This window comes from Lampetra fluviatilis, chromosome 66 (assembly GCF_964198595.1).
Source record: "Lampetra fluviatilis chromosome 66, kcLamFluv1.1, whole genome shotgun sequence".
Taxonomy (NCBI): domain Eukaryota; kingdom Metazoa; phylum Chordata; class Hyperoartia; order Petromyzontiformes; family Petromyzontidae; genus Lampetra; species Lampetra fluviatilis.
In genome coordinates, this window is record NC_136340.1 from 1,788,078 (window position 1) to 1,812,219 (window position 24,142).

The following is a 24,142-nucleotide window of genomic DNA, read 5'->3' on the forward strand; positions in this document are numbered from 1 at the left end:
TTATCTGCGTGATTACCATAATTTATGCATATACGTATATGCATTAGCATAATTTATGCGAATTACGTATTTTTTTTGAAAATGTATTAATTTTCCTTATTTTTATTAAAATTTCATAAACCGGCATATACAACAGTGTAGGTGAGTGAGCGTGTAAGTGAGCGTGTAGGTGAGCGTGTGGGTGAGTGTGTGGGTGAGTGTGTGGGTGAGTGAGTGTGTAGGTGAGCGTGTAGGTGAGCGTGTAGGTGAGTGTGTGGGTGAGTGTGTAGGTGAGTGAGTGGGTGAGTGTGTGGGTGAGTGTGTAGGTGAGTAGGTGAGTGAGTGTGTAGGTGAGCGTGTAGGTGAGTGTGTAGGTGAGCGTGTAGGTGAGTGTGTAGGTGAGCGGGTGGGTGAGCGTGTGGGTGAGTGTGTGGGTGAGTGAGTGTGTAGGTGAGCGTGTAGGTGAGTGTGTGGGTGAGTGTGTGGGTGAGTGTGTGGGTGAGTGAGTGTGTAGGTGAGCGTGTAGGTGAGTGTGTGGGTGAGTGTGTGGGTGAGTGTGTAGGTGAGCGTGTAGGTGAGCGTGTAGGTGAGTGTGTAGGTGAGCGTGTAGGTGAGTGTGTAGGTGAGCGGGTGGGTGAGCGTGTGGGTGAGTGTGTAGGTGAGCGTGTAGGTGAGTGTAGGTGAGTGTGTAGGTGAGCGTGTGGGTGAGTGTGTGGGTGAGCGTGTAGGTGAGCGTGTGGGTGAGTGGGTGAGCGTGTGGGAGAGTAGGTGAGCGTGTAGGTGAGTGTGTAGGTGAGTGAGTGTGTAGGTGAGCGTGTGGGTGAGTGTGTAGGTGAGTGAGTGTGTAGGTGAGCGTGTGGGTGAGTGTGTAGGTGAGTGAGTGTGTAGGTGAGTGTGTGGGTGTGTAGGTGAGTGTGTAGGTGAGTGAGTGTGTAGGTGAGCGTGTGGGCGTGTAGGTGAGCGTGTGGGTGTGTAGGTGAGCGTGTGGGTGAGTAGGTGAGTGTGTAGGTGAGCGTGTGGGTGTGTAGGTGAGCGTGTGGGTGAGTAGGTGAGTGTGTAGGTGAGTGGGTGAGCGTGTAAGTGAGTGTGTGGGTGAGCGTGTGGGTGAGTAGGTGAGTGTGTGGGTGAGTGTGTGGGTGAGCGTGTGGGTGAGTAGGTGAGTTTGTGGGTGAGTAGGTGAGTGTGTGGGTGAGCGTGTGGGTGAGTAGGTGAGTGTGTAGGTGAGTGGGTGAGCGTGTAAGTGAGTGTGTGGGTGAGCGTGTGGGTGAGTAGGTGAGTGTGTAGGTGAGTGGGTGAGCGTGTAAGTGAGTGTGTGGGTGAGCGTGTGGGTGAGCGGTACCTGTGGCTGAGGGCCGGGTCGTAGTAAACGTGGATGTCCCCGTCGCTCGTCGCCGCCAGGATTTGGTTGATCTTGGGGTGCCACAGACAGCGGACAACTCCCTGGGGTGAGACACGGGGGGGGGTGAGACACGGGGGGTGAGACACGGGGGGTGAGACACGGGGGGTGAGACACGGGGGGTGAGACACGGGGGGGGTCAGACACGTGGGGTGAGACACGGGGGGTGAGACACGGGGTGAGACACGGGGTGAGACACGGGGGGGGTCAGACACGTGGGGTGAGACACGGGGGGTGAGACACGGGGTGAGACACGGGGTGAGACACGGGGGGGGTCAGACACGTGGGGTGAGACACGGGGGGTGAGACACGGGGTGAGACACGGGGGGTGAGACACGGGGTGAGACACGGGGGGGGATGAGACACGGGGGTGAGACACGGGGTGAGACACGGGGTGAGACACGGGGGGGGTCAGACACGTGGGGTGAGACACGGGGGGTGAGACACGGGGTGAGACACGGGGGGTGAGACACGGGGTGAGACACGGGGGGGGATGAGACACGGGGGTGAGACACGGGGGTGAGACACGGGGGTGAGACACGGGGGTGAGACACGGGGGGGGATGAGACACGGGGGGGGGTGAGACACGGGGTGAGACACGGGGGTGAGACACGGGGGTGAGACACGGGAGAGGATGAGACACGGGGGGGGGTGAGACACGGGGTGAGACACGGGGAGAGACACGGGGGTGAGACACGGGGGGGGATGAGACACGGGGGGGGGTGAGACACGGGGTGAGACACGGGGAGAGACACGGGGGGTGAGACACGGGGGGGGGTGAGACACGGGGGGTGAGACACGGGGAGAGACACGGGGGTGAGACACGGGGGGGGGTGAGACACGGGGTGAGACACGGGGAGAGACACGGGGGGTGAGACACGGGGGGGGGTGAGACACGGGGGGTGAGACACGGGGAGAGACACGGGGGGTGAGACACGGGGGGGGGTGGTGAGACACAGGGTGAGACACGGGGGGGGGTGAGACACGGGGGGGGGTGAGACACGGGGGGGGGTGAGACACGGGGGGTGAGACACGGGGTGAGACACGGGGGGGTGAGACACGGGGGGGGGTGAGACACGGGGGGGGGTGAGACACGGGGGGTGAGACACGGGGTGAGACACGGGGGGGTGAGACACGGGGGGGGGTGAGACACGGGGGGGGGGTGAGACACGGGGAGAGACACGGGGTGGAGACGGGGTGAGACACGGGGGGTGAGACACGGGGGGGGGTGGTGAGACACGGGGTGAGACACGGGGTGAGACACGGGGTGAGACACGGGGGGTGAGACATGGGGGGGGGTGAGACACGGGGGGTGAGACACGGGGTGAGACACGGGGTGTGGAGAGTCGCACCGTGCAGGAGGCTGCGACCTCGTCCAGCTGTCTGAGGCTGTCTCTGTCCAGGAAGACGACGCCGCCTCGTCCCCCTCGCCCCGGGGACACCGCCGTGAGGACCACTCGCTCGTCCGGGCTGAGACACACGTCCGTCCTGGGACACAGAGACACGGAGACACAGAGAGTGAGACACAGAGACACGGAGAGTGAGACACAGAGACACAGAGAGTGAGACACAGAGACACGGAGAGTGAGACACAGAGAGTGAGACACAGAGACACGGAGAGTGAGACACAGAGACACGGAGAGTGAGACACAGAGAGTGAGACACGGAGACACAGAGAGTGAGACACAGAGACACAAAGACACAGAGAGTGAGACACGGAGACACAGAGAGTGAGACACGGAGACACAGAGAGTGAGACACAGAGACACGGAGAGTGAGACACAGAGACACGGAGAGTGAGACACAGAGAGTGAGACACAGAGACACGGAGAGTGAGACACAGAGACACGGAGAGTGAGACACAGAGAGTGAGACACGGAGACACAGAGAGTGAGACACAGAGACACAAAGACACAGAGAGTGAGACACGGAGACACAGAGAGTGAGACACGGAGACACAGAGAGTGAGACACAGAGACACGGAGAGTGAGACACAGAGACACGGAGAGTGAGACACAGAGAGTGAGACACGGAGACACAGAGAGTGAGACACGGAGACACAGAGAGTGAGACACGGAGACACAGAGAGTGAGACACGGAGACACAGAGAGTGAGACACAGAGACACAAAGACAGAGAGAGTGAGACACGGAGACACAGAGAGTGAGACACGGAGACACAGAGAGTGAGACACAGAGACACGGAGAGTGAGACACAGAGACACAGAGAGTGAGACACAGAGACACAGAGAGTGAGACACGGAGACACAGAGAGTGAGACACAGAGACACGGAGAGTGAGACACAGAGAGTGAGACACGGAGACACAGAGAGTGAGACACGGAGACACAAAGACACAGAGAGTGAGACACGGAGACACAGAGAGTGAGACACGGAGACACAAAGACACAGAGAGTGAGACACAGAGACACAGAGAGTGAGACACGGAGACACAGAGAGTGAGACACGGAGACACAGAGAGTGAGACACGGAGACACAGAGAGTGAGACACAGAGACACGGAGAGTGAGACACAGAGACACAGAGACACGGAGACACAGAGAGTGAGACACAGAGAGTGAGACACGGAGACACAGAGAGTGAGACACAGAGTGAGACACGGAGAGTGAGACACAGAGACACAGAGAGTGAGACACAGAGAGTGAGACACAGAGACACAGAGAGTGAGACACAGAGACACGGAGAGTGAGACACAGAGACACAGAGAGTGAGACACAGAGAGTGAGACACAGAGAGTGAGACACGGAGACACAGAGAGTGAGACACAGAGAGTGAGACACAGAGAGTGAGACACAGAGACACAGAGAGTGAGACACAGAGACACGGAGAGTGAGACACAGAGACACAGAGAGTGAGACACAGAGAGTGAGACACAGAGAGTGAGACACAGAGAGTGAGACACAGAGACACGGAGAGTGAGACACAGAGACACAGAGAGTGAGACACAGAGAGTGAGACACAGAGAGTGAGACACGGAGAGTGAGACACAGAGAGTGAGACACAGAGAGTGAGACACAGAGACACGGAGAGTGAGACACAGAGACACAGAGAGTGAGACACAGAGAGTGAGACACAGAGAGTGAGACACGGAGAGTGAGACACAGAGAGTGAGACACAGAGAGTGAGACACAGAGAGTGAGACACGGAGACACAGAGAGTGAGACACAGAGAGTGAGACACAGAGAGTGAGACACAGAGAGTGAGACACGGAGAGTGAGACACAGAGAGTGAGACACAGAGAGTGAGACACGGAGACACAGAGAGTGAGACACAGAGAGTGAGACACGGAGAGTGAGACACAGAGAGTGAGACACAGAGAGTGAGACACGGAGACACAGAGAGTGAGACACGGAGAGTGAGACACGGAGAGTGAGACACAGAGAGTGAGACACGGAGAGTGAGACACAGAGACACAGAGAGTGAGACACAGAGAGTGAGACACGGGGACACAAAGACACAGAGAGTGAGACACGGAGACACAGAGAGTGAGACACGGAGACACAGAGAGTGAGACACAGAGAGTGAGACACGGAGAGTGAGACACAGAGAGTGAGACACAGAGACACAAAGACACAGAGAGTGAGACACAGAGTGAGACACGGAGAGTGAGACACAGAGACACAGAGACACGGAGACACAGAGAGTGAGACACAGAGAGTGAGACACAGAGAGTGAGACACGGGGACACAAAGACACAGAGAGTGAGACACGGAGACACAGAGAGTGAGACACGGAGACACGGAGAGTGAGACACAGAGTGAGACACGGAGAGTGAGACACAGAGAGTGAGACACGGAGACACAGAGAGTGAGACACGGAGACACGGAGAGTGAGACACAGAGTGAGACACGGAGAGTGAGACACAGAGTGAGACACGGAGAGTGAGACACAGAGACACAGAGACACGGAGACACAGAGAGTGAGACACAGAGAGTGAGACACAGAGAGTGAGACACTGGGACACAAAGACACAGAGAGTGAGACACGGAGACACAGAGAGTGAGACACGAAGACACGGAGAGTGAGACACAGAGTGAGACACGGAGAGTGAGACACAGAGAGTGAGACACGGAGACACAGAGAGTGAGACACAGAGTGAGACACGGAGAGTGAGACACAGAGACACAGAGAGTGAGACACGGAGACACAGAGAGTGAGACACAGAGTGAGACACGGAGAGTGAGACACAGAGAGTGAGACACAGAGACACAGAGAGTGAGACACAGAAAGTGAGACACGGAGACACAGAGAGTGAGACACGGAGACACAGAGAGTGAGACACGGAGACACAGAGAGTGAGACACAGAGACACAAAGACACAGAGAGTGAGACACGGAGACACAGAGAGTGAGACACGGAGACACAGAGAGTGAGACACAGAGACACAAAGACACAGAGAGTGAGACACGGAGACACAGAGAGTGAGACACAGAGACACAAAGACACGGAGAGTGAGACACGGGGAGACACGGGGAGACACGGGGAGACACGGGGAGACACACGGGGAGACACGGGGAGACACGGGGAGACACGGGGGAGACACTGTGAGACACGGGGAAACACGGGGAGACACGGGGGAGACACGGGGAGACACGGGGGAGACACGGGGAGACACGGGGAGACACACGGGGAGACACGGGGAGACACGGGGAGACACGGGGAGACACGGGGGAGACACGGGGAGACACGGGGAGACACGGGGAGACACGGGGGAGACACGGGGAGACACGGGGAGACAGGGGGAGACACGGGGAGACACGGGGAGACACGGGGGAGACACGGGGAGACACGGGGAGACACGGGGAGACACGGGGGAGACACGGGGAGACACACGGGGAGACACGGGGAGACACGGGGAGACACGGGGAGACACGGGGGAGACACGGGGGAGACACGGGGAGACACGGGGAGACAATTGGGGAGACACTGTGAGACACGGGGAGACACTGTGAGACACGGGGAAACACGGGGAGACACGGGGAGACATGGGGGAGACACTGTGAGACACGGGGAGACACTGTGAGACACGGGGAAACACGGGGAGACACGGGGAGACACGGGGAAACACGGGGAGACACGGGGGAGACACGGGGAGACACGGGGAGACACACGGGGAGACACGGGGAGACACGGGGAGACACGGGGGAGACACGGGGAGACACGGGGAGACACACGGGGAGACACGGGGAGACACGGGGAGACACGGGGGAGACACGGGGAGACACACGGGGAGACACGGGGAGACACACGGGGAGACACGGGGAGACACGGGGAGACACGGGGAGACACGGGGAGACACACGGGGAGACACGGGGAGACACGGGGAGACACGGGGAGACACGGGGAGACACGGGGAGACACGGGGAGACATGGGGGAGACACTGTGAGACACGGGGAAACACGGGGAGACACGGGGAGACACGGGGAGACACGGGGAGACACGGGGAGACACACGGGGAGACACGGGGAGACACGGGGAGACACGGGGAGACACGGGGAGACACGGGGAGACACACGGGGAGACACGGGGAGACACGGGGAGACAGGGGGAGACACGGGGAGACACGGGGAGACACGGGGAGACACGGGGGAGACACGGGGAGACACGGGGAGACACACGGGGAGACACGGGGAGACACGGGGAGACACGGGGAGACACGGGGAGACACGGGGAGACACGGGGAGACACGGGGAGACATGGGGGAGACACTGTGAGACACGGGGAAACACGGGGAGACACGGGGGAGACACGGGGAGACACGGGGAGACACGGGGAGACACGGGGAGACACGGGGAGACACGGGGAGACACGGGGAGACATGGAGGGGGGAGACACGGGGAGACACGGGGAGACACGGGGAGACACGGGGAGACACGGGGAGACACGGAGAGACACGGGGAGACACGGGGAGACACGGGGAGACACGGGGAGACACGGGGAGACACGGGGGAGACACGGGGAGACACACGGGGAGACACGGGGAGACACGGGGAGACACGGGGAGACACGGGGAGACACGGAGAGACACGGGGAGACACGGGGAGACACGGGGAGACACGGGGAGACACGGGGGAGACACGGGGAGAGACACGGGGAGACACGGGGAGACACGGGGAGACACGGAGAGACACGGGGAGACACGGGGAGACACGGGGAGACACGGGGAGACACGGGGAGACATGGAGGGGGGAGACACGGGGAAACACGGGGAGACAGGGAGACACGGGGAGACACACAGGGAGACAGGGGGAGACACGGGGAGACACGGGGAGACACGGGGAGACACACAGAGAGACACGGGGAGACACGGGGAAACACGGGGAGACACGGGGAGACACGGGGAGACACGGGGAGACACGGGGAGACAGGTGAAGACACGGGGGGGGGGAGACACGGGGAGACACGGGGAGACACGGGGAGACACACAGAGAGACACGGGGAGACACGAGGGGACACGGGGAAACACGGGGAGACAGGTGGAGACACGGGGAGACACGGGGAGACACGGGGGGGGGGAGACACAGGGAGACACGGGGAGACACGGGGAGACACGGAGAGACACGGAGAGACACGGAGAGACACGGGGAGACACGGGGCTCACGAGGTGTAGGTGCTGGGCAGGTTGGAGGCGACAGCGATGGGAGCCTTGAACTGCCGCAGGTCCCAGTGCCTCACCGAGTCTCCTGGGACACGCGGTGGGACACACGCAGTGAGACACACGGTGAGACACGCAGTGAGACACGCAGTGACACACGGAGTGAGACACACGGAGTGAGACACACGGAGTGAGACACGCGGTGAGACACGGACAAAGGCCCATCGGTGAGCTCCTCCGGCAGGCAAGGCTGCGTTGGCTGGGTCATGTAGCCCGCATGCCCAGCCACCGCATGCCTAAACAGCTTTTGTTCGGCCGGATCGAGGGGGCTAAACGGGCGCGGCACGGGCTAGAGAAGAGATGGAGTGATGTGGTACAGGAGGATGTGGAGCTGAGTGGACTTGCCGATGACCGGTACCAGCGGTGTCAAGATCGGCCTCAGTGGAGGAGGCTCGTGAAGGACGCTACTGGGCAGTTGGAGGCAGTTGCCCTCCAACAACAACGGAGGGTGGAGGAGCGACGCTCACAACAACGAGCGGAGCGCCGGGTGGCTAAAGCACAGCAAGTTGGCACAGTAGGGGGCACAGGTGGTGCATCAGCCAGTCGTCTCGGTCATCTCGGTCAGTCGACCCGTGGCACCTGCTGGGTCTGCCCCGTGACCTCCTGCCAGCAGGCGTTCGACACTTCACGTGGCCTCAAGGTGCACTTGGCCTGGCACAAGCGTCGTGGTGACGTCACCGCCACTTAGTGGCGAATGGTGGTTGTTGTTGTTCATGGTGGTGGCGGTGATGGCGGTGATGGTGGTGGTGATGGTGGTGATGGTGGTGATGGTGGTGGTGATGGTGGTGATGGTGGTGATGGTGGTGATGGTGGTGATGGTGGTGGTGATGGTGTTGTTGATGGTGGTGATGGTGGTGATGGTGATGTTGATGGTGGTGATGGTGATGTTGATGGTGATGTTGATGGTGGTGATGATGGTGGTGGTGATGATGGTGTTGGTGGTGATGGTGGTGATGGTGGTGGTGATGGTGTTGTTGATGGTGGTGGTGATGGTGTTGGTGGTGATGGTGTTGTTGATGGTGTTGATGGTGGTGATGGTGGTGATGGTGATGTTGATGGTGGTGATGATGGTGGTGGTGATGATGGTGGTGATGGTGGTGGTCATGGTGTTGTTGATGGTGTTGTTAATGGTGATGATGGTGGCGGTGATGGCGGTGATGATGGTGGTGATGGTATTGTTGATGGTGTTGTTGATGATGGTGATGGTGGTGGTGGTGATGGTGTTGTTGATGATGGTGATGTTTATGGTGGTGATGGTGTTGTTGATGGTGGTGATGGTGGTGATGTTGATGGTGGTGATGGTGTTGTTGATGGTGTTGATGGTGTTGATGGTGGTGATGGTGATGTTGATGGTGGTGATGGTGTTGTTGATGGTGTTGATGGTGGTGATGGTGGTGATGGTGATGTTGATGGTGGTGATGATGGTGGTGGTGATGATGGTGGTGATGGTGGCGGTCATGGTGTTGTTGATGGTGTTGTTAATGGTGATGATGGTGGCGGTGATGGCGGTGATGATGGTGGTGATGGTGGTGGTGATGGTGTTGTTTATGGTGTTGTTTATGGTGGTGATGGTGTTGTTGATGGTGGTGATGGTGGTGATGGTGGTGATGGTGGTGATGGTGATGTTGATGGTGGTGATGGTGTTGTTGATGGTGGTGATGGTGGTGATGGTGGTGATGTTGATGGTGGTGATGGTGGTGATGGTGGTGATGGTGGTGATGGTGGTGATGGTGTTGTTGTTGGTGTTGTTGATGGTGGTGATGGTGGTGATGTTGATGTTGATGGTGGTGATGGTGGTGATGGTGTTGTTGTTGGTGTTGTTGTTGGTGTTGTTGATGGTGGTGATGGTGGTGATGTTGATGTTGATGGTGGTGATGGTGGTGATGGTGGTGTTGTTGATGGTGGTGATGGTGGTGATGTTGATGTTGATGGTGTTGTTGACGGTGGTGATGTTGATGGTGTTGTTGACGGTGTTGTTGATGATGGTGTTGTTGATGGTGGTGATGGTGGTGTTGTTGTTGGTGTTGATGGTGGTGATGGTGTTGTTGTTGATGTTGATGGTGGTGATGGTGGTGATGTTGATGGTGGTGTTGTTGATGGTGGTGGTGGTGGTGATGGTGGTGATGTTGATGGTGGTGTTGTTGATGTTGATGGTGGTGATGGTGGTGATGTTGATGGTGTTGTTGTTGATGTTGATGGTGGTGATGGTGGTGATGTTGATGGTGGTGATGGTGGTGATGGTGGTGTTGTTGATGGTGGTGTTGTTGATGGTGGTGGTGGTGGTGATGGTGGTGATGTTGATGGTGGTGTTGTTGATGTTGATGGTGGTGATGGTGGTGATGTTGATGGTGTTGTTGTTGATGTTGATGGTGGTGATGGTGGTGATGTTGATGGTGGTGATGGTGGTGATGGTGGTGATGTTGTTGGTGTTGTTGATGGTGGTGATGGTGGTGATGTTGATGGTGGTGATGGTGGTGATGTTGATGGTGTTGTTGTTGATGTTGATGGTGGTGATGGTGGTGATGGTGGTGATGTTGATGTTGATGGTGGTGATGGTGGTGATGGTGGTGATGGTGTTGATGGTGGTGATGGTACCGGCTCGTGTGAGCAGGTGCTGTGAGTCGTGAGTGAACGCCAGGCAGCTGATGTCACCCTCCTTGTCGTGAGCGGCGCGACACAAATACTTGGTGTGCACCTGCGGAGACGCGGGGACACGCGGGGACACACGGGGACACGCGGAGACACACAGAGACACGCAGAGACACAAATACTTGGTGTGCACCTGCGGAGACGCGGGGACACGCGGGGACACACAGAGACACGCGGGGACACACAGAGACACAAATACTTGGTGTGCACCTGCGGAGACACGGGGACACGCGGGGACACACAGAGACACGCGGGGACACACGGGGACACGCGGAGACACACAGAGACACGCGGGGACACACAGAGACACGCAGAGACACACAGAGACACACAGAGACACACGGGGACACACAGAGACACACAGAGACACACAGAGACACACAGAGACACAGAGACACACAGAGACACAGAGACACACGGGGACACGTGGGGACACACGGAGACACGCGGAGACACACAGAGACACGCAGAGACACACAGAGACACACGGAGACACACAGAGACACACAGAGACACACAGAGACACACAGAGACACACGGAGACACACAGAGACACACAGAGACACACAGAGACACACCGAGACACACGGAGACACGCGGAGACACACAGAGACACACAGAGACACGCGGGGACACACAGAGACACACAGAGACACACAGAGACACACAGAGACACACGGAGACACACAGAGACACACAGAGACACACAGAGACACACAGAGACACACAGAGACACACAGAGACACACCGAGACACACGGAGACACGCGGAGACACACAGAGACACGCAGAGACACACAGAGACACGCGGGGACACACAGAGACACACAGAGACACACAGAGACACACAGAGACACGCGGGGACACACAGAGACACACAGAGACACACAGAGACACGCGGGGACACACAGAGACATGCGGAGACACACAGAGACACACAGAGACACACAGAGACACACGGGGACACACAGAGACACGCGGAGACACACAGAGACACACAGAGACACACAGAGACACACAGAGACACACAGAGACACGCGGAGACACACAGAGACATGCGGGGACACACAGAGACACGCGGAGACACACAGAGACACACAGAGACACACAGAGACACACGGGGACACACAGAGACACGCGGAGACACACAGAGACACACAGAGACACGCGGAGACACACAGAGACATGCGGAGACACACAGAGACATGCGGGGACACACAGAGACACACAGAGACACACAGAGACATGCGGGGACACACAGAGACACACAGAGACACACAGAGACATGCGGGGACACACAGAGACACACAGAGACACACAGAGACACACAGAGACACACAGAGACACACGGGGACACACAGAGACACACGGGGACACACAGAGACACGCGGAGACATACAGAGACACACAGAGACACACAGAGATACACAGAGACACACAGAGACACACGGGGACACACAGAGACACGCGGAGACACACAGAGACACACAGAGACACACAGAGACACACAGAGATACACAGAGACACACAGAGACACACAGAGACACACAGAGACACGCAGAGATACACAGAGACACACAGAGACACGCGGAGACACACAGAGACACACAGAGACACACAGAGACACACGGGGACACACAGAGACACACGGAGACATACAGAGACACACAGAGACACACAGAGACACACAGAGATACACAGAGACACACAGAGACACGCGGAGACACACAGAGACACACAGAGACACGCGGAGACACACAGAGACATGCGGAGACACACAGAGACATGCGGGGACACACAGAGACACACAGAGACACACAGAGACATGCGGGGACACACAGAGACACACAGAGACACACAGAGACATGCGGGGACACACAGAGACACACAGAGACACACAGAGACACACAGAGACACACAGAGACACACGGGGACACACAGAGACACACGGGGACACACAGAGACACGCGGAGACATACAGAGACACACAGAGACACACAGAGACACACAGAGATACACAGAGACACACAGAGACACACGGGGACACACAGAGACACGCGGAGACACACAGAGACACACAGAGACACACAGAGACACACAGAGATACACAGAGACACACAGAGACACGCGGAGACACACAGAGACACACAGAGACACGCGGAGACGCAGGTAATTAGTGTGCACCTGGGATACGCAGCGACACACGGGGAGAGAGACGCGGAGAGAGAGACACGGGGGGTAGAGAGACACGGGGAGAGAGACACACGGGGAGTAGAGAGACACGGGGGGAGTAGAGAGACACGGGTGGAGAGACACGGGGTAGAGAGACACGGGGAGTAGAGAGACACGGGGTAGAGAGACACGAGGTAGAGAGACACGGGGTAGAGAGACACGGGTAGAGAGACACGGGGTAGAGAGACACGGGGGTAGAGAGACACGGGTAGAGAGACACGGGGTAAAGAGACACGGGGGAGAGAGACACACGGGTAGAGAGACACGGGTAGAGAGACACGGGGTAGAGAGACACGGGGTAGAGAGACACGGGGAGTAGAGAGACACGGGGTAGAGAGACACGAGGTAGAGAGACACGGGGTAGAGAGACACGGGTAGAGAGACACGGGGTAGAGAGACACGGGGAGTAGAGAGGCACGGGGAGAGAGACACACGGGGTAGAGACACACGGGGTAGAGAGACACGGGGAGAGAGACACACGGGGTAGAGAGACACGGGGAGTAGAGAGGCATGGGGAGAGAGACACACGGGGTAGAGACACGGGTAGAGAGACACGGGGTAGAGAGACACGTGGTGGTGGTGGTGGTGTGTGTCTCACGCTGAGTCTCTTGTCCCACAGCTGCAGCGAGCCGTCCGCACAGCCGGCACACACGAGGGTAGAGAGACACGGGGTAGAGAGACACGGGGTAGAGAGACACGTGGTGGTGGTGGTGGTGTGTGTCTCACGCTGAGTCTCTTGTCCCACAGCTGCAGCGAGCCGTCCGCACAGCCGGCACACACGAGGGTAGAGAGACACGGGGAGTAGAGAGACACGGGGAGTAGAGAGACAGGGGTGGTGTGTGTCTCACGCTGAGTCTCTTGTCCCACAGCTGCAGCGAGCCGTCCGCACAGCCGGCACACACGAGGGTAGAGAGACACGGGGTAGAGAGACACGGGGTAGAGAGACACGTGGTGGTGGTGGTGGTGTGTGTCTCACGCTGAGTCTCTTGTCCCACAGCTGCAGCGAGCCGTCCGCACAGCCGGCACACACGAGGGTAGAGAGACACGGGGAGTAGAGAGACACGGGGAGTAGAGAGACAGGGGTGGTGTGTGTCTCACGCTGAGTCTCTTGTCCCACAGCTGCAGCGAGCCGTCCGCACAGCCGGCACACACGAGGGTGCCGTCGCGGCTGTAGCAGCTCGCCGTGGGGCCCGCACGGAGACCACGGGAGCTGCGGCAGCGGAAGTGCGCACGGTGCGCCTTGAGAGACTCCACGTCCCAGAGCCGCACGGTGCTGAGGGACACGGGGGGGAGACACGGGGAGAGAGACACGGGGGGGAGACACGGGGGGGGAGACACGGGGGGGAGACATGGGGGGGGAGACACGGGGGGAGACGCGGGGAGAGACACGGGAGAGACACGGGGAGACACGGGGGGGGAGACACGGGGAGAGAGACACGGGGGGGAGACACGGGGGGGGAGACACGGGGGGGAGACATGGGGGGGGAGACACGGGGGGAGACGCGGGGAGAGACACGGGAGAGACACGGGGAGACACGGGGGGGGAGACACGGGGAGAGAGACACGGGGGGGAGACACGGGGGGGGAGACACGGGGGGGAGACATGGGGGGGGAGACACGGGGGGAGACGCGGGGAGAGACACGGGAGAGACACGGGGAGACACGGGGGGGGAGACACGGGGAGAGAGACACGGGGGGGAGACACGGGGGGGAGACACGGGGAGAGAGACACGGGGGGGAGACACGGGGAGAGAGACACGGGGGGGAGACACGGGGAGAGAGACACGGGGGGGAGACACGGGGGGGAGACACGGGGAGAGAGACACGGGGGGGAGACACGGGGAGAGAGACACGGGGGGGAGACACGGGGAGAGAGACACGGGGGGGAGACACGGGGGGGAGTGGTGAGGGTGAGTGGTGAGGGTGAGTGGTGAGGGTGAGTGGTGAGGGTGAGTGGTGAGGGTGAGTGGTGAGGGTGAGTGGTGAGTGGTGCGTGGTGAGGGTGAGTGGTGAGGGTGAGTGGTGAGGGTGAGTGGTGAGTGGTGAGGGTGAGGGTGAGTGGTGAGGGTGAGTGGTGAGGGTGAGTGGTGAGTGGTGAGGGTGAGTGGTGAGGGTGAGTGGTGAGGGTGAGTGGTGAGGGTGAGGGTGAGTGGGGAGGGTGAGTGGTGAGGGTGAGTGGAGAGGGTGAGTGGGGAGGGTGAGTGGTGAGGGTGAGTGGAGAGGGTGAGGGTGAGGGTGAGTGGTGAGTGGGGAGTGGTGAGGGTGAGTGGTGAGTGGTGAGGGTGAGTGGTGCATGGTGAGTGGGGAGTGGTGAGGGTGAGTGGTGAGGGTGAGTGGTGAGTGGTGAGGGTGAGTGGTGAGGGTGAGTGGTGAGTGGTGAGGGTGAGTGGTGAGTGGTGAGGGTGAGTGGTGAGTGGTGAGGGTGAGTGGTGAGGGTGAGTGGTGAGTGGTGAGGGTGAGTGGTGAGGGTGAGTGGTGAGGGTGAGTGGTGAGTGGTGAGGGTGAGTGGTGAGTGGTGAGGGTGAGTGGTGAGGGTGAGTGGTGAGTGGTGAGGGTGAGTGGTGAGGGTGAGTGGTGAGTGGTGAGGGTGAGTGGTGAGGGTGAGTGGTGAGGGTGAGTGGTGAGGGTGAGTGGTGAGGGTGAGTGGTGAGTGGTGAGGGTGAGTGGTGAGGGTGAGTGGTGAGGGTGAGTGGTGAGGGTGAGTGGTGAGGGTGAGTGGTGAGGGTGAGTGGTGAGTGGTGAGGGTGAGTGGTGAGGGTGAGTGGTGAGGGTGAGTGGTGAGGGTGAGTGGTGAGGGTGAGTGGTGAGTGGTGAGGGTGAGTGGTGAGGGTGAGTGGTGAGGGTGAGTGGTGAGGGTGAGTGGTGAGGGTGAGTGGTGAGGGTGAGTGGTGAGGGTGAGTGGTGAGGGTGAGTGGTGAGGGTGAGTGGTGAGTGGTGAGTGGTGAGTGGTGAGGGTGAGTGGTGAGGGTGAGTGGTGAGGGTGAGTGGTGAGGGTGAGTGGTGAGGGTGAGTGGTGAGGGTGAGTGGTGAGGGTGAGTGGTGAGGGTGAGTGGTGAGTGGTGAGGGTGAGTGGTGAGGGTGAGTGGTGAGGGTGAGTGGTGAGGGTGAGTGGTGAGGGTGAGTGGTGAGGGTGAGTGGTGAGTGGTGAGTGGTGAGTGGTGAGGGTGAGTGGTGAGGGTGAGTGGTGAGGGTGAGTGGTGAGGGTGAGTGGTGAGGGTGAGTGGTGAGGGTGAGTGGTGAGGGTGAGTGGTGAGGGTGAGTGGTGAGTGGTGAGGGTGAGTGGTGAGGGTGAGTGGTGAGGGTGAGTGGTGAGGGTGAGTGGTGAGGGTGAGTGGTGAGGGTGAGTGGTGAGGGTGAGTGGTGAGGGTGAGTGGTGAGGGTGAGTGGTGAGTGGTGAGGGTGAGTGGTGAGGGTGAGTGGTGAGGGTGAGTGGTGAGGGTGAGTGGTGAGGGTGAGTGGTGAGGGTGAGTGGTGAGTGGTGAGGGTGAGTGGTGAGGGTGAGTGGTGAGGGTGAGTGGTGAGGGTGAGTGGTGAGGGTGAGTGGTGAGGGTGAGTGGTGAGGGTGAGTGGTGAGGGTGAGTGGTGAGGGTGAGTGGTGAGGGTGAGTGGTGAGGGTGAGTGGTGAGGGTGAGTGGTGAGGGTGAGTGGTGAGGGTGAGTGGTGAGTGGTGAGGGTGAGTGGTGAGGGTGAGTGGTGAGGGTGAGTGGTGAGGGTGAGTGGTGAGGGTGAGTGGGAGGGTGAGTGGTGAGGGTGAGTGGTGAGGGTGAGTGGTGAGGGTGAGTGGTGAGGGTGAGTGGTGAGGGTGAGTGGTGAGGGTGAGTGGTGAGTGGTGAGGGTGAGTGGTGAGGGTGAGTGGTGAGGGTGAGTGGTGAGGGTGAGTGGTGAGGGTGAGTGGTGAGGGTGAGTGGTGAGTGGTGAGGGTGAGTGGTGAGGGTGAGTGGTGAGGGTGAGTGGTGAGGGTGAGTGGTGAGGGTGAGTGGTGAGGGTGAGTGGTGAGGGTGAGTGGTGAGGGTGAGTGGTGAGGGTGAGTGGTGAGGGTGAGTGGTGAGGGTGAGTGGTGAGGGTGAGTGGTGAGGGTGAGTGGTGAGGGTGAGTGGTGAGGGTGAGTGGTGAGGGTGAGTGGTGAGGGTGAGTGGTGAGGGTGAGTGGTGAGTGGTACCCGTCCAGGGAGCTCGTCATGAACTCCTCTCTGAGTTTTGGGTTCCAGCAGCCGGCGCTCAGCATCGCCACGTGACCCTGTAACCACGGCAACCACCCACCCCGCGTCACCACGGCAACCACCCACCCCGTGTCACCACGGCAACCAGACACGACGCGTCACCACGGCAACCACACAAGCCATGTCACCACGGCAACCACACACTCCGCGTCACCACGGCAACCACACACTCCGCGTCACCAAGGTGACCGCACTGCAACCACGGTGACGGCATCACCACGGCAACCAGAGACATTGTGAAACCATGGAAACCTTGGTGTGTGATGTACTGGTCTCCCTTCACTGTCTCTGTGTCTCCCCCGTGTCTCCCCCGTGTCTCTGTGTCTCCGTGTCTCTGTGTCTCTGTCTCACCTTGGTGTGTGCCGTGTCGGTGATGTACTGGTCTCTCTTCACCGACTCTGTGTCTGTGTCTCCGTGTCTCCGTGTGTCTGTGTCTCCGCGTCTCTGTGTCTCTGTGTCTCTGTGTCTCTGTGTGTCTGTGTCTCTGTGTCTCTGTGTGTCTGTGTGTCTGTGTCTCTGTGTCTCTGTGTCTCTGTGTCTCTGTGTCTCTGTGTCTCTGTGTGTCTGTGTCTCTGTGTCTCTGTGTGTCTGTGTGTCTGTGTCTCTGTGTCTCCGTGTGTCTGTGTCTCCGTGTCTCCGTGTGTCTGTGTCTCCGCGTCTCTGTGTCTCTGTGTCTCTGTGTCTCTGTGTGTCTGTGTCTCTGTGTCTCTGTGTCTCTGTGTCTCTGTGTGTCTGTGTGTCTGTGTCTCCGTGTCTCCGTGTGTCTGTGTCTCCGTGTCTCCGTGTGTCTGTGTCTCCGCGTCTCTGTGTCTCTGTGTCTCTGTGTCTCTGTGTGTCTGTGTCTCTGTGTCTCTGTGTGTCTGTGTGTCTGTGTCTCTGTGTCTCTGTGTCTCTGTGTCTCTGTGTCTCTGTGTCTCTGTGTGTCTGTGTCTCTGTGTCTCTGTGTGTCTGTGTGTCTGTGTCTCTGTGTCTCCGTGTGTCTGTGTCTCCGTGTCTCCGTGTGTCTGTGTCTCCGCGTCTCTGTGTCTCTGTGTCTCTGTGTCTCTGTGTGTCTGTGTCTCTGTGTCTCTGTGTGTCTGTGTGTCTGTGTCTCTGTGTCTCTGTGTCTCTGTGTCTCTGTGTCTCTGTGTCTCTGTGTGTCTGTGTCTCTGTGTCTCTGTGTGTCTGTGTGTCTGTGTCTCTGTGTCTCCGTGTGTCTGTGTCTCCGTGTCTCCGTGTGTCTGTGTCTCCGCGTCTCTGTGTCTCTGTGTCTCTGTGTCTCTGTGTGTCTGTGTCTCTGTGTCTCTGTGTCTCTGTGTCTCTGTGTCTCTGTGTGTCTGTGTCTCTGTGTCTCTGTGTGTCTGTGTGTCTGTGTCTCTGTGTCTCTGTGTGTCTGTGTCTCCGTGTCTCCGTGTGTCTGTGTCTCCGCGTCTCTGTGTCTCTGTGTCTCTGTGTCTCTGTGTGTCTGTGTCTCTGTGTCTCTGTGTCTCTGTGTCTCTGTGTCTCTGTGTCTCTGTGTCTCTGTGTCTCTGTGTGTCTGTGTGTCTGTGTCTCTGTGTCTCCGCGTCTCTGTGTCTCTGTGTCTCTGTGTCTCTGTGTGTCTGTGTCTCTGTGTCTCTGTGTGTCTGTGTGTCTGTGTCTCTGTGTCTCTGTGTCTCTGTGTCTCTGTGTCTCTGTGTCTCCGCGTCTCTGCGTCTCTGTGTCTCTGTGTCTCTGTGTCTCTGTGTGTCTGTGTCTCCGCGTCTCTGTGTCTCTGTGTCTCTGTGTCTCTGTGTCTCTGTGTGTCTGTGTCTCTGTGTCTCTGTGTGTCTGTGTGTCTGTGTCTCTGTGTGTCTGTGTCTCCGCGTCTCTGTGTCTCTGTGTCTCTGTGTCTCTGTGTGTCTGTGTCTCTGTGTCTCTGTGTGTCTGTGTGTCTGTGTGTCTGTGTCTCTGTGTCTCTGTGTCTCTGTGTCTCTGTGTCTCTGTGTCTCCGCGTCTCTGTGTCTCTGTGTCTCTGTGTCTCTGTGTCTCTGTGTGTCTGTGTCTCCGCGTCTCTGTGTCTCTGTGTCTCTGTGTCTCTGTGTCTCTGTGTGTCTGTGTCTCTGTGTCTCTGTGTGTCTGTGTGTCTGTGTCTCTGTGTCTCTGTGTGTCTGTGTCTCCGCGTCTCTGTGTCTCTGTGTCTCTGTGTCTCTGTGTCTCTGTGTGTCTGTGTGTCTGTGTTTCTGTGTCTCTGTGTCTCTGTGTGTCTGTGTCTCTGTGTCTCCCGCGTGTCTCTGTGTCTCCCCCGTGTCTCTGTGTCTCTCTGTCTCTGTGTGTCTGTGTCTCCCCCGTGTCTCTGTGTCTCTGTGTCTCTGTGTCTCCCCCGTGTCTCTGTGTCTCCCCCGTGTCTCTGTGTCTCCGTGTCTCCGTGTCTCTGTGTCTCCCCCGTGTCTCTGTGTCTCTCTGTCTCTGTGTGTCTGTGTCTCCCCCGTGTCTCTGTGTCTCTGTGTCTCCCCCGTGTCTCCGTGTCTCCGTGTCTCCGTGTCTCCGTGTCTCCGTGTCTCCGTGTGTCTGTGTCTCCGAGTCTCCGTGTCTCCGTGTCTCCGTGTCTCCGTGTCTCCGTGTCTCCGTGTCTCCGTGTGTCTGTGTCTCCGAGTCTCCGTGTCTCCGTGTCTCCGTGTCTCCGTGTCTCCGTGTCTCCGTGTCTCCGTGTCTCCGAGTCTCCGAGTCTCCGAGTCTCCGTGTGTCTGTGTCTCCGTGTCTCCGTGTCTCCGTGTCTCCGAGTCTCCGAGTCTCCGTGTCTCCGTGTCTCCGTGTCTCCGTGTCTCCGTGTCTCCGTGTCTCCGTGTCTCCGAGTCTCCGTGTCTCCGTGTCTCCGTGTCTCCGTGTCTCCGTGTGTCTGTGTCTCCGAGTCTCCGTGTCTCCGTGTCTCCGTGTCTCCGTGTCTCCGTGTGTCTGTGTCTCCGAGTCTCCGTGTCTCCGTGTCTCCGTGTGTCTGTGTCTCCGAGTCTCCGTGTCTCCGTGTCTCCGTGTCTCCGAGTCTCCGTGTCTCCGTGTCTCCGTGTCTCCGAGTCTCCGTGTCTCCGTGTCTCCGTGTGTCTGTGTCTCCGAGTCTCCGTGTCTCCGTGTCTCCGTGTCTCCGAGTCTCCGTGTCTCCGTGTCTCCGTGTCTCCGTGTCTCCGAGTCTCCGAGTCTCCGTGTCTCCGTGTCTCCGTGTCTCCGTGTCTCCGTGTCTCCGTGTCTCCGAGTCTCCGAGTCTCCGTGTCTCCGTGTCTCCGTGTCTCCGTGTCTCCGTGTCTCCGAGTCTCCGTGTCTCCGTGTCTCCGTGTCTCCGTGTCTCCGAGTCTCCGTGTCTCCGTGTCTCCGTGTCTCCGTGTCTCCGTGTCTCCGTGTCTCCGAGTCTCCGTGTCTCCGTGTCTCCGTGTCTCCGAGTCTCCGTGTCTCCGTGTCTCCGTGTGTCTGTGTCTCCGAGTCTCCGTGTCTCCGTGTCTCCGTGTCTCCGAGTCTCCGTGTCTCCGTGTCTCCGTGTCTCCGTGTCTCCGTGTCTCCGAGTCTCCGAGTCTCCGTGTCTCCGTGTCTCCGTGTCTCCGTGTCTCCGTGTCTCCGTGTCTCCGTGTCTCCGAGTCTCCGAGTCTCCGTGTCTCCGTGTCTCCGTGTCTCCGTGTCTCCGTGTCTCCGAGTCTCCGTGTCTCCGTGTCTCCGTGTCTCCGTGTCTCCGAGTCTCCGTGTCTCCGTGTCTCCGTGTCTCCGTGTCTCCGTGTCTCCGTGTCTCCGTGTCTCCGTGTCTCCGTGTCTCCGAGTCTCCGTGTCTCCGAGTCTCCGTGTCTCCGTGTCTCCGTGTCTCCGTGTCTCCGTGTCTCCGTGTCTCCGAGTCTCCGTGTCTCCGTGTCTCCGTGTCTCCGTGTCTCCGTGTCTCCGTGTCTCCGTGTCTCCGTGTCTCTCCGTGTCTCCGTGTCTCCGTGTCTCCGTGTCTCCGTGTCTCCGTGTCTCCGTGTCTCCGTGTCTCTGTGTCTCCGTGTCTCCGTGTCTCCGTGTCTCCGTGTCTCTGTGTCTCTGTCTCACCTTGGTGTGTGCCGTGTCCGTGATGTACTGGTCTCTCTTCACCGTCTCTGTGTCTGTGTCTCTGTGTCTCTGTGTGTCTGTGTCTCTGTGTCTCTGTGTCTCTGTGTCTCTGTGTCTCCGTGTCTCTGTGTGTCTGTGTGTCTGTGTCTCTGTGTCTCTGTGTCTCTGTGTGTCTGTGTCTCTATGTCTCTGTGTCTCTGTGTCTCCGTGTCTCTGTGTCTCTGTGTCTCCGTGTGTCTGTGTCTCCGTGTCTCCGAGTCTCCGAGTCTCCGTGTGTCTGTGTCTCTGTGTCTCCGTGTCTCTGTGTCTCTGTGTCTCCGTGTGTCTGTGTCTCCGTGTCTCCGTGTCTCCGAGTCTCCGTGTGTCTGTGTCTCCGTGTCTCCGTGTCTCCGTGTGTCCGTGTGTCTCCGTGTCTCCGTGTCTCCGTGTCTCCGTGTCTCCGTGTCTCCGTGTCTCCGTGTCTCCGTGTCTCCGTGTCTCCGTGTCTCCGTGTCTCTGTGTCTCTGTGTCTCCGTGTCTCCGTGTCTCCGTGTCTCTGTGTCTCTGTGTCTCTGTGTCTCTGTGTCTCTGTGTCTCCGTGTCTCTGTGTCTCTGTGTCTCTGTCTCACCTTGGTGTGTGCGGTGTCCGTGATGTATTGGTCTCCCTTCACCGTCTCTGTGTGTCTGTGTGTCTGTGTCTCTGTGTCTCCGTGTCTCCGTGTCTCTGTGTCTCTGTGTCTCCGTGTGTCTGTGTCTCCGTGTCTCCGTGTCTCCGTGTCTCCGTGTCTCCGTGTCTCTGTGTCTCTGTGTCTCCGTGTGTCTGTGTCTCCGTGTCTCCGTGTCTCCGTGTCTCCGTGTCTCCGTGTCTCTGTGTCTCCGTGTGTCTGTGTCTCCGTGTCTCCGTGTGTCTGTGTCTCTGTGTCTCCGTGTGTCTGTGTCTCTGTGTCTCCGTGTGTCTGTGTCTCCGTGTCTCCGTGTCTCCGTGTCTCCGTGTCTCCGTGTCTCCGTGTCTCTGTGTCTCCGTGTCTCCGTGTCTCCGTGTCTCCGTGTCTCCGTGTCTCCGTGTGTCTGTGTCTCCGTGTCTCCGTGTGTCCGTGTGTCTCTGTGTCTCCGTGTCTCTGTGTCTCTGTGTCTCTGTGTCTCTGTGTCTCCGTGTCTCCGTGTCTCTGTGTCTCTGTGTCTCTGTCTCACCTTGGTGTGTGCGGTGTCCGTGATGTATTGGTCTCCCTTCACCGTCTCTGTGTGTCTGTGTGTCTGTGTCTCTGTGTCTCCGTGTCTCCGTGTCTCCGTGTCTCCGAGTCTCCGAGTCTCCGAGTCTCCGTGTCTCCGTGTCTCCGTGTCTCCGTGTCTCCGTGTGTCTGTGTCTCCGTGTCTCCGTGTCTCCGTGTCTCCGAGTCTCCGAGTCTCCGTGTCTCCGTGTCTCCGTGTCTCCGTGTCTCCGTGTCTCCGTGTCTCCGTGTCTCCGTGTCTCTGTTTCTCTGTGTCTCCGTGTCTCTGTGTCTCTGTGTCTCTGTCTCACCTTGGTGTGTGCGGTGTCCGTGATGTACTGGTCTCCCTTCACCGTCTCTGTGTCTGTGTCTCCGTGTCTCTGTGTCTCTGTGTGTCTGTGTCTCTGTGTCTCTGTGTCTCTGTGTGTCTGTGTCTCTATGTCTCTGTGTCTCTGTGTCTCTGTGTGTCTGTGTCTCTATGTCTCTGTGTCTCTGTGTCTCCGTGTCTCCGTGTCTCTGTGTCTCTGTGTCTCTGTGTGTCTGTGTCTCCCCAGTGTCTCTGTTCCTCTGTGTCTCCGTGTCTCTGTGTCTCTGTGTCTCTGTGTCTCTGTGTCTCTGTGTCTCCGTGTCTCTGTGTGTCTGTGTGTCTGTGTCTCTGTGTCTCTGTGTCTCTGTGTGTCTGTGTCTCTATGTCTCTGTGTCTCTGTGTCTCTGTGTCTCTGTGTCTCTGTCTCACCTTGGTGTGTGCGGTGTCCGTGATGTACTGGTCTCCCTTCACCGTCTCTGTGTCTGTGTCTCTGTTCCTCCGTGTCTCCGTGTGTCTGTGTCTCTGTGTCTCTGTGTCTCTGTGTCTCTGTGTCTCTGTGTCTCTGTGTCTCCGTGTCTCCGTGTCTCTGTGTCTCTGTGTCTCTGTCTCACCTTGGTGTGTGCGGTGTCCGTGATGTATTGGTCTCCCTTCACCGTCTCTGTGTGTCTGTGTCTCTGTGTCTCCGTGTCTCTGTGTCTCTGTGTCTCTGTGTGTCTGTGTCTCTGTGTGTCTCCGTGTCTCCGTGTCTCTGTCTCTGTGTCTCCGTGTCTCTGTCTCTGTGTCTCTGTGTCTCCCCCGTGTCTCTGTGTCTCTGTGTCTCTGTGTGTCACCTTGGTGTGTGCCGTGTCCGTGATGTACTGGTCTCCCTTCACCGTCTCTGTGTCTGTGTCTCCGTGTCTCTGTCTCTGTGTCTCCGTGTCTCTGTGTCTCTGTGTCTCTGTGTGTCTGACCTTGGTGTGTGCCGTGTCCGTGATGTACTGGTCTCCCTTCACCGTCTCTGTGTCTGTGTCTCCGTGTCTCTGTCTCTGTGTCTGTGTCTCCGTGTCTCTGTCTCTGTGTCTCTGTGTCTCCCCCGTGTCTCTGTGTCTCTGTGTCTCTGTGTGTCACCTTGGTGTGTGCCGTGTCCGTGATGTACTGGTCTCCCTTCACCGTCTCTGTGTGTCTGTGTCTCCGTGTCTCTGTCTCTGTGTCTCCGTGTCTCTGTCTCTGTGTCTCTGTGTCTCCCCCGTGTCTCTGTGTCTCTGTGTGTCACCTTGGTGTGTGCCGTGTCCGTGATGTACTGGTCGCCCTTCACCGTCTCCGCTACGGGGAATCCGTCCCGGTCCAGCACCTTGGCCTGGGCGCTGCCCGACACCACGAGGATCTTGTCTCCAGACAAGTTGAAGGAGACGGCCTTCAGCTGGTGGCTACGGGAGACACGGGGGGGGAGACACGGGGGGGGACACGGGGAGGAGACACACGGGGAGAGACACACGGGGAGACACGGGGGAGACACGAGGGAG

The 24,142-nt window shown here is 58.6% G+C and overlaps 1 protein-coding gene across 1 annotated transcript in view; it reads right to left on the reverse strand.

Moving 5' to 3' along the window:
- The window catches only part of WDR70 (WD repeat domain 70), a 52,821-nt gene that overhangs the window by 13,818 nt on the left and 14,861 nt on the right, over positions 1-24,142 (reverse strand). The window contains exons 6-12 of the mRNA XM_078882620.1: positions 23,893-24,046; positions 17,088-17,164; positions 14,027-14,201; positions 10,644-10,743; positions 7,995-8,076; positions 2,728-2,863; positions 1,319-1,419 (exon numbers count right to left, since the gene is read on the reverse strand). Of these exons, the coding sequence (XP_078738746.1) occupies positions 1,319-1,419; positions 2,728-2,863; positions 7,995-8,076; positions 10,644-10,743; positions 14,027-14,201; positions 17,088-17,164; positions 23,893-24,046 (825 nt within the window). The remainder of the gene's footprint in view (positions 1-1,318; positions 1,420-2,727; positions 2,864-7,994; positions 8,077-10,643; positions 10,744-14,026; positions 14,202-17,087; positions 17,165-23,892; positions 24,047-24,142) is intronic.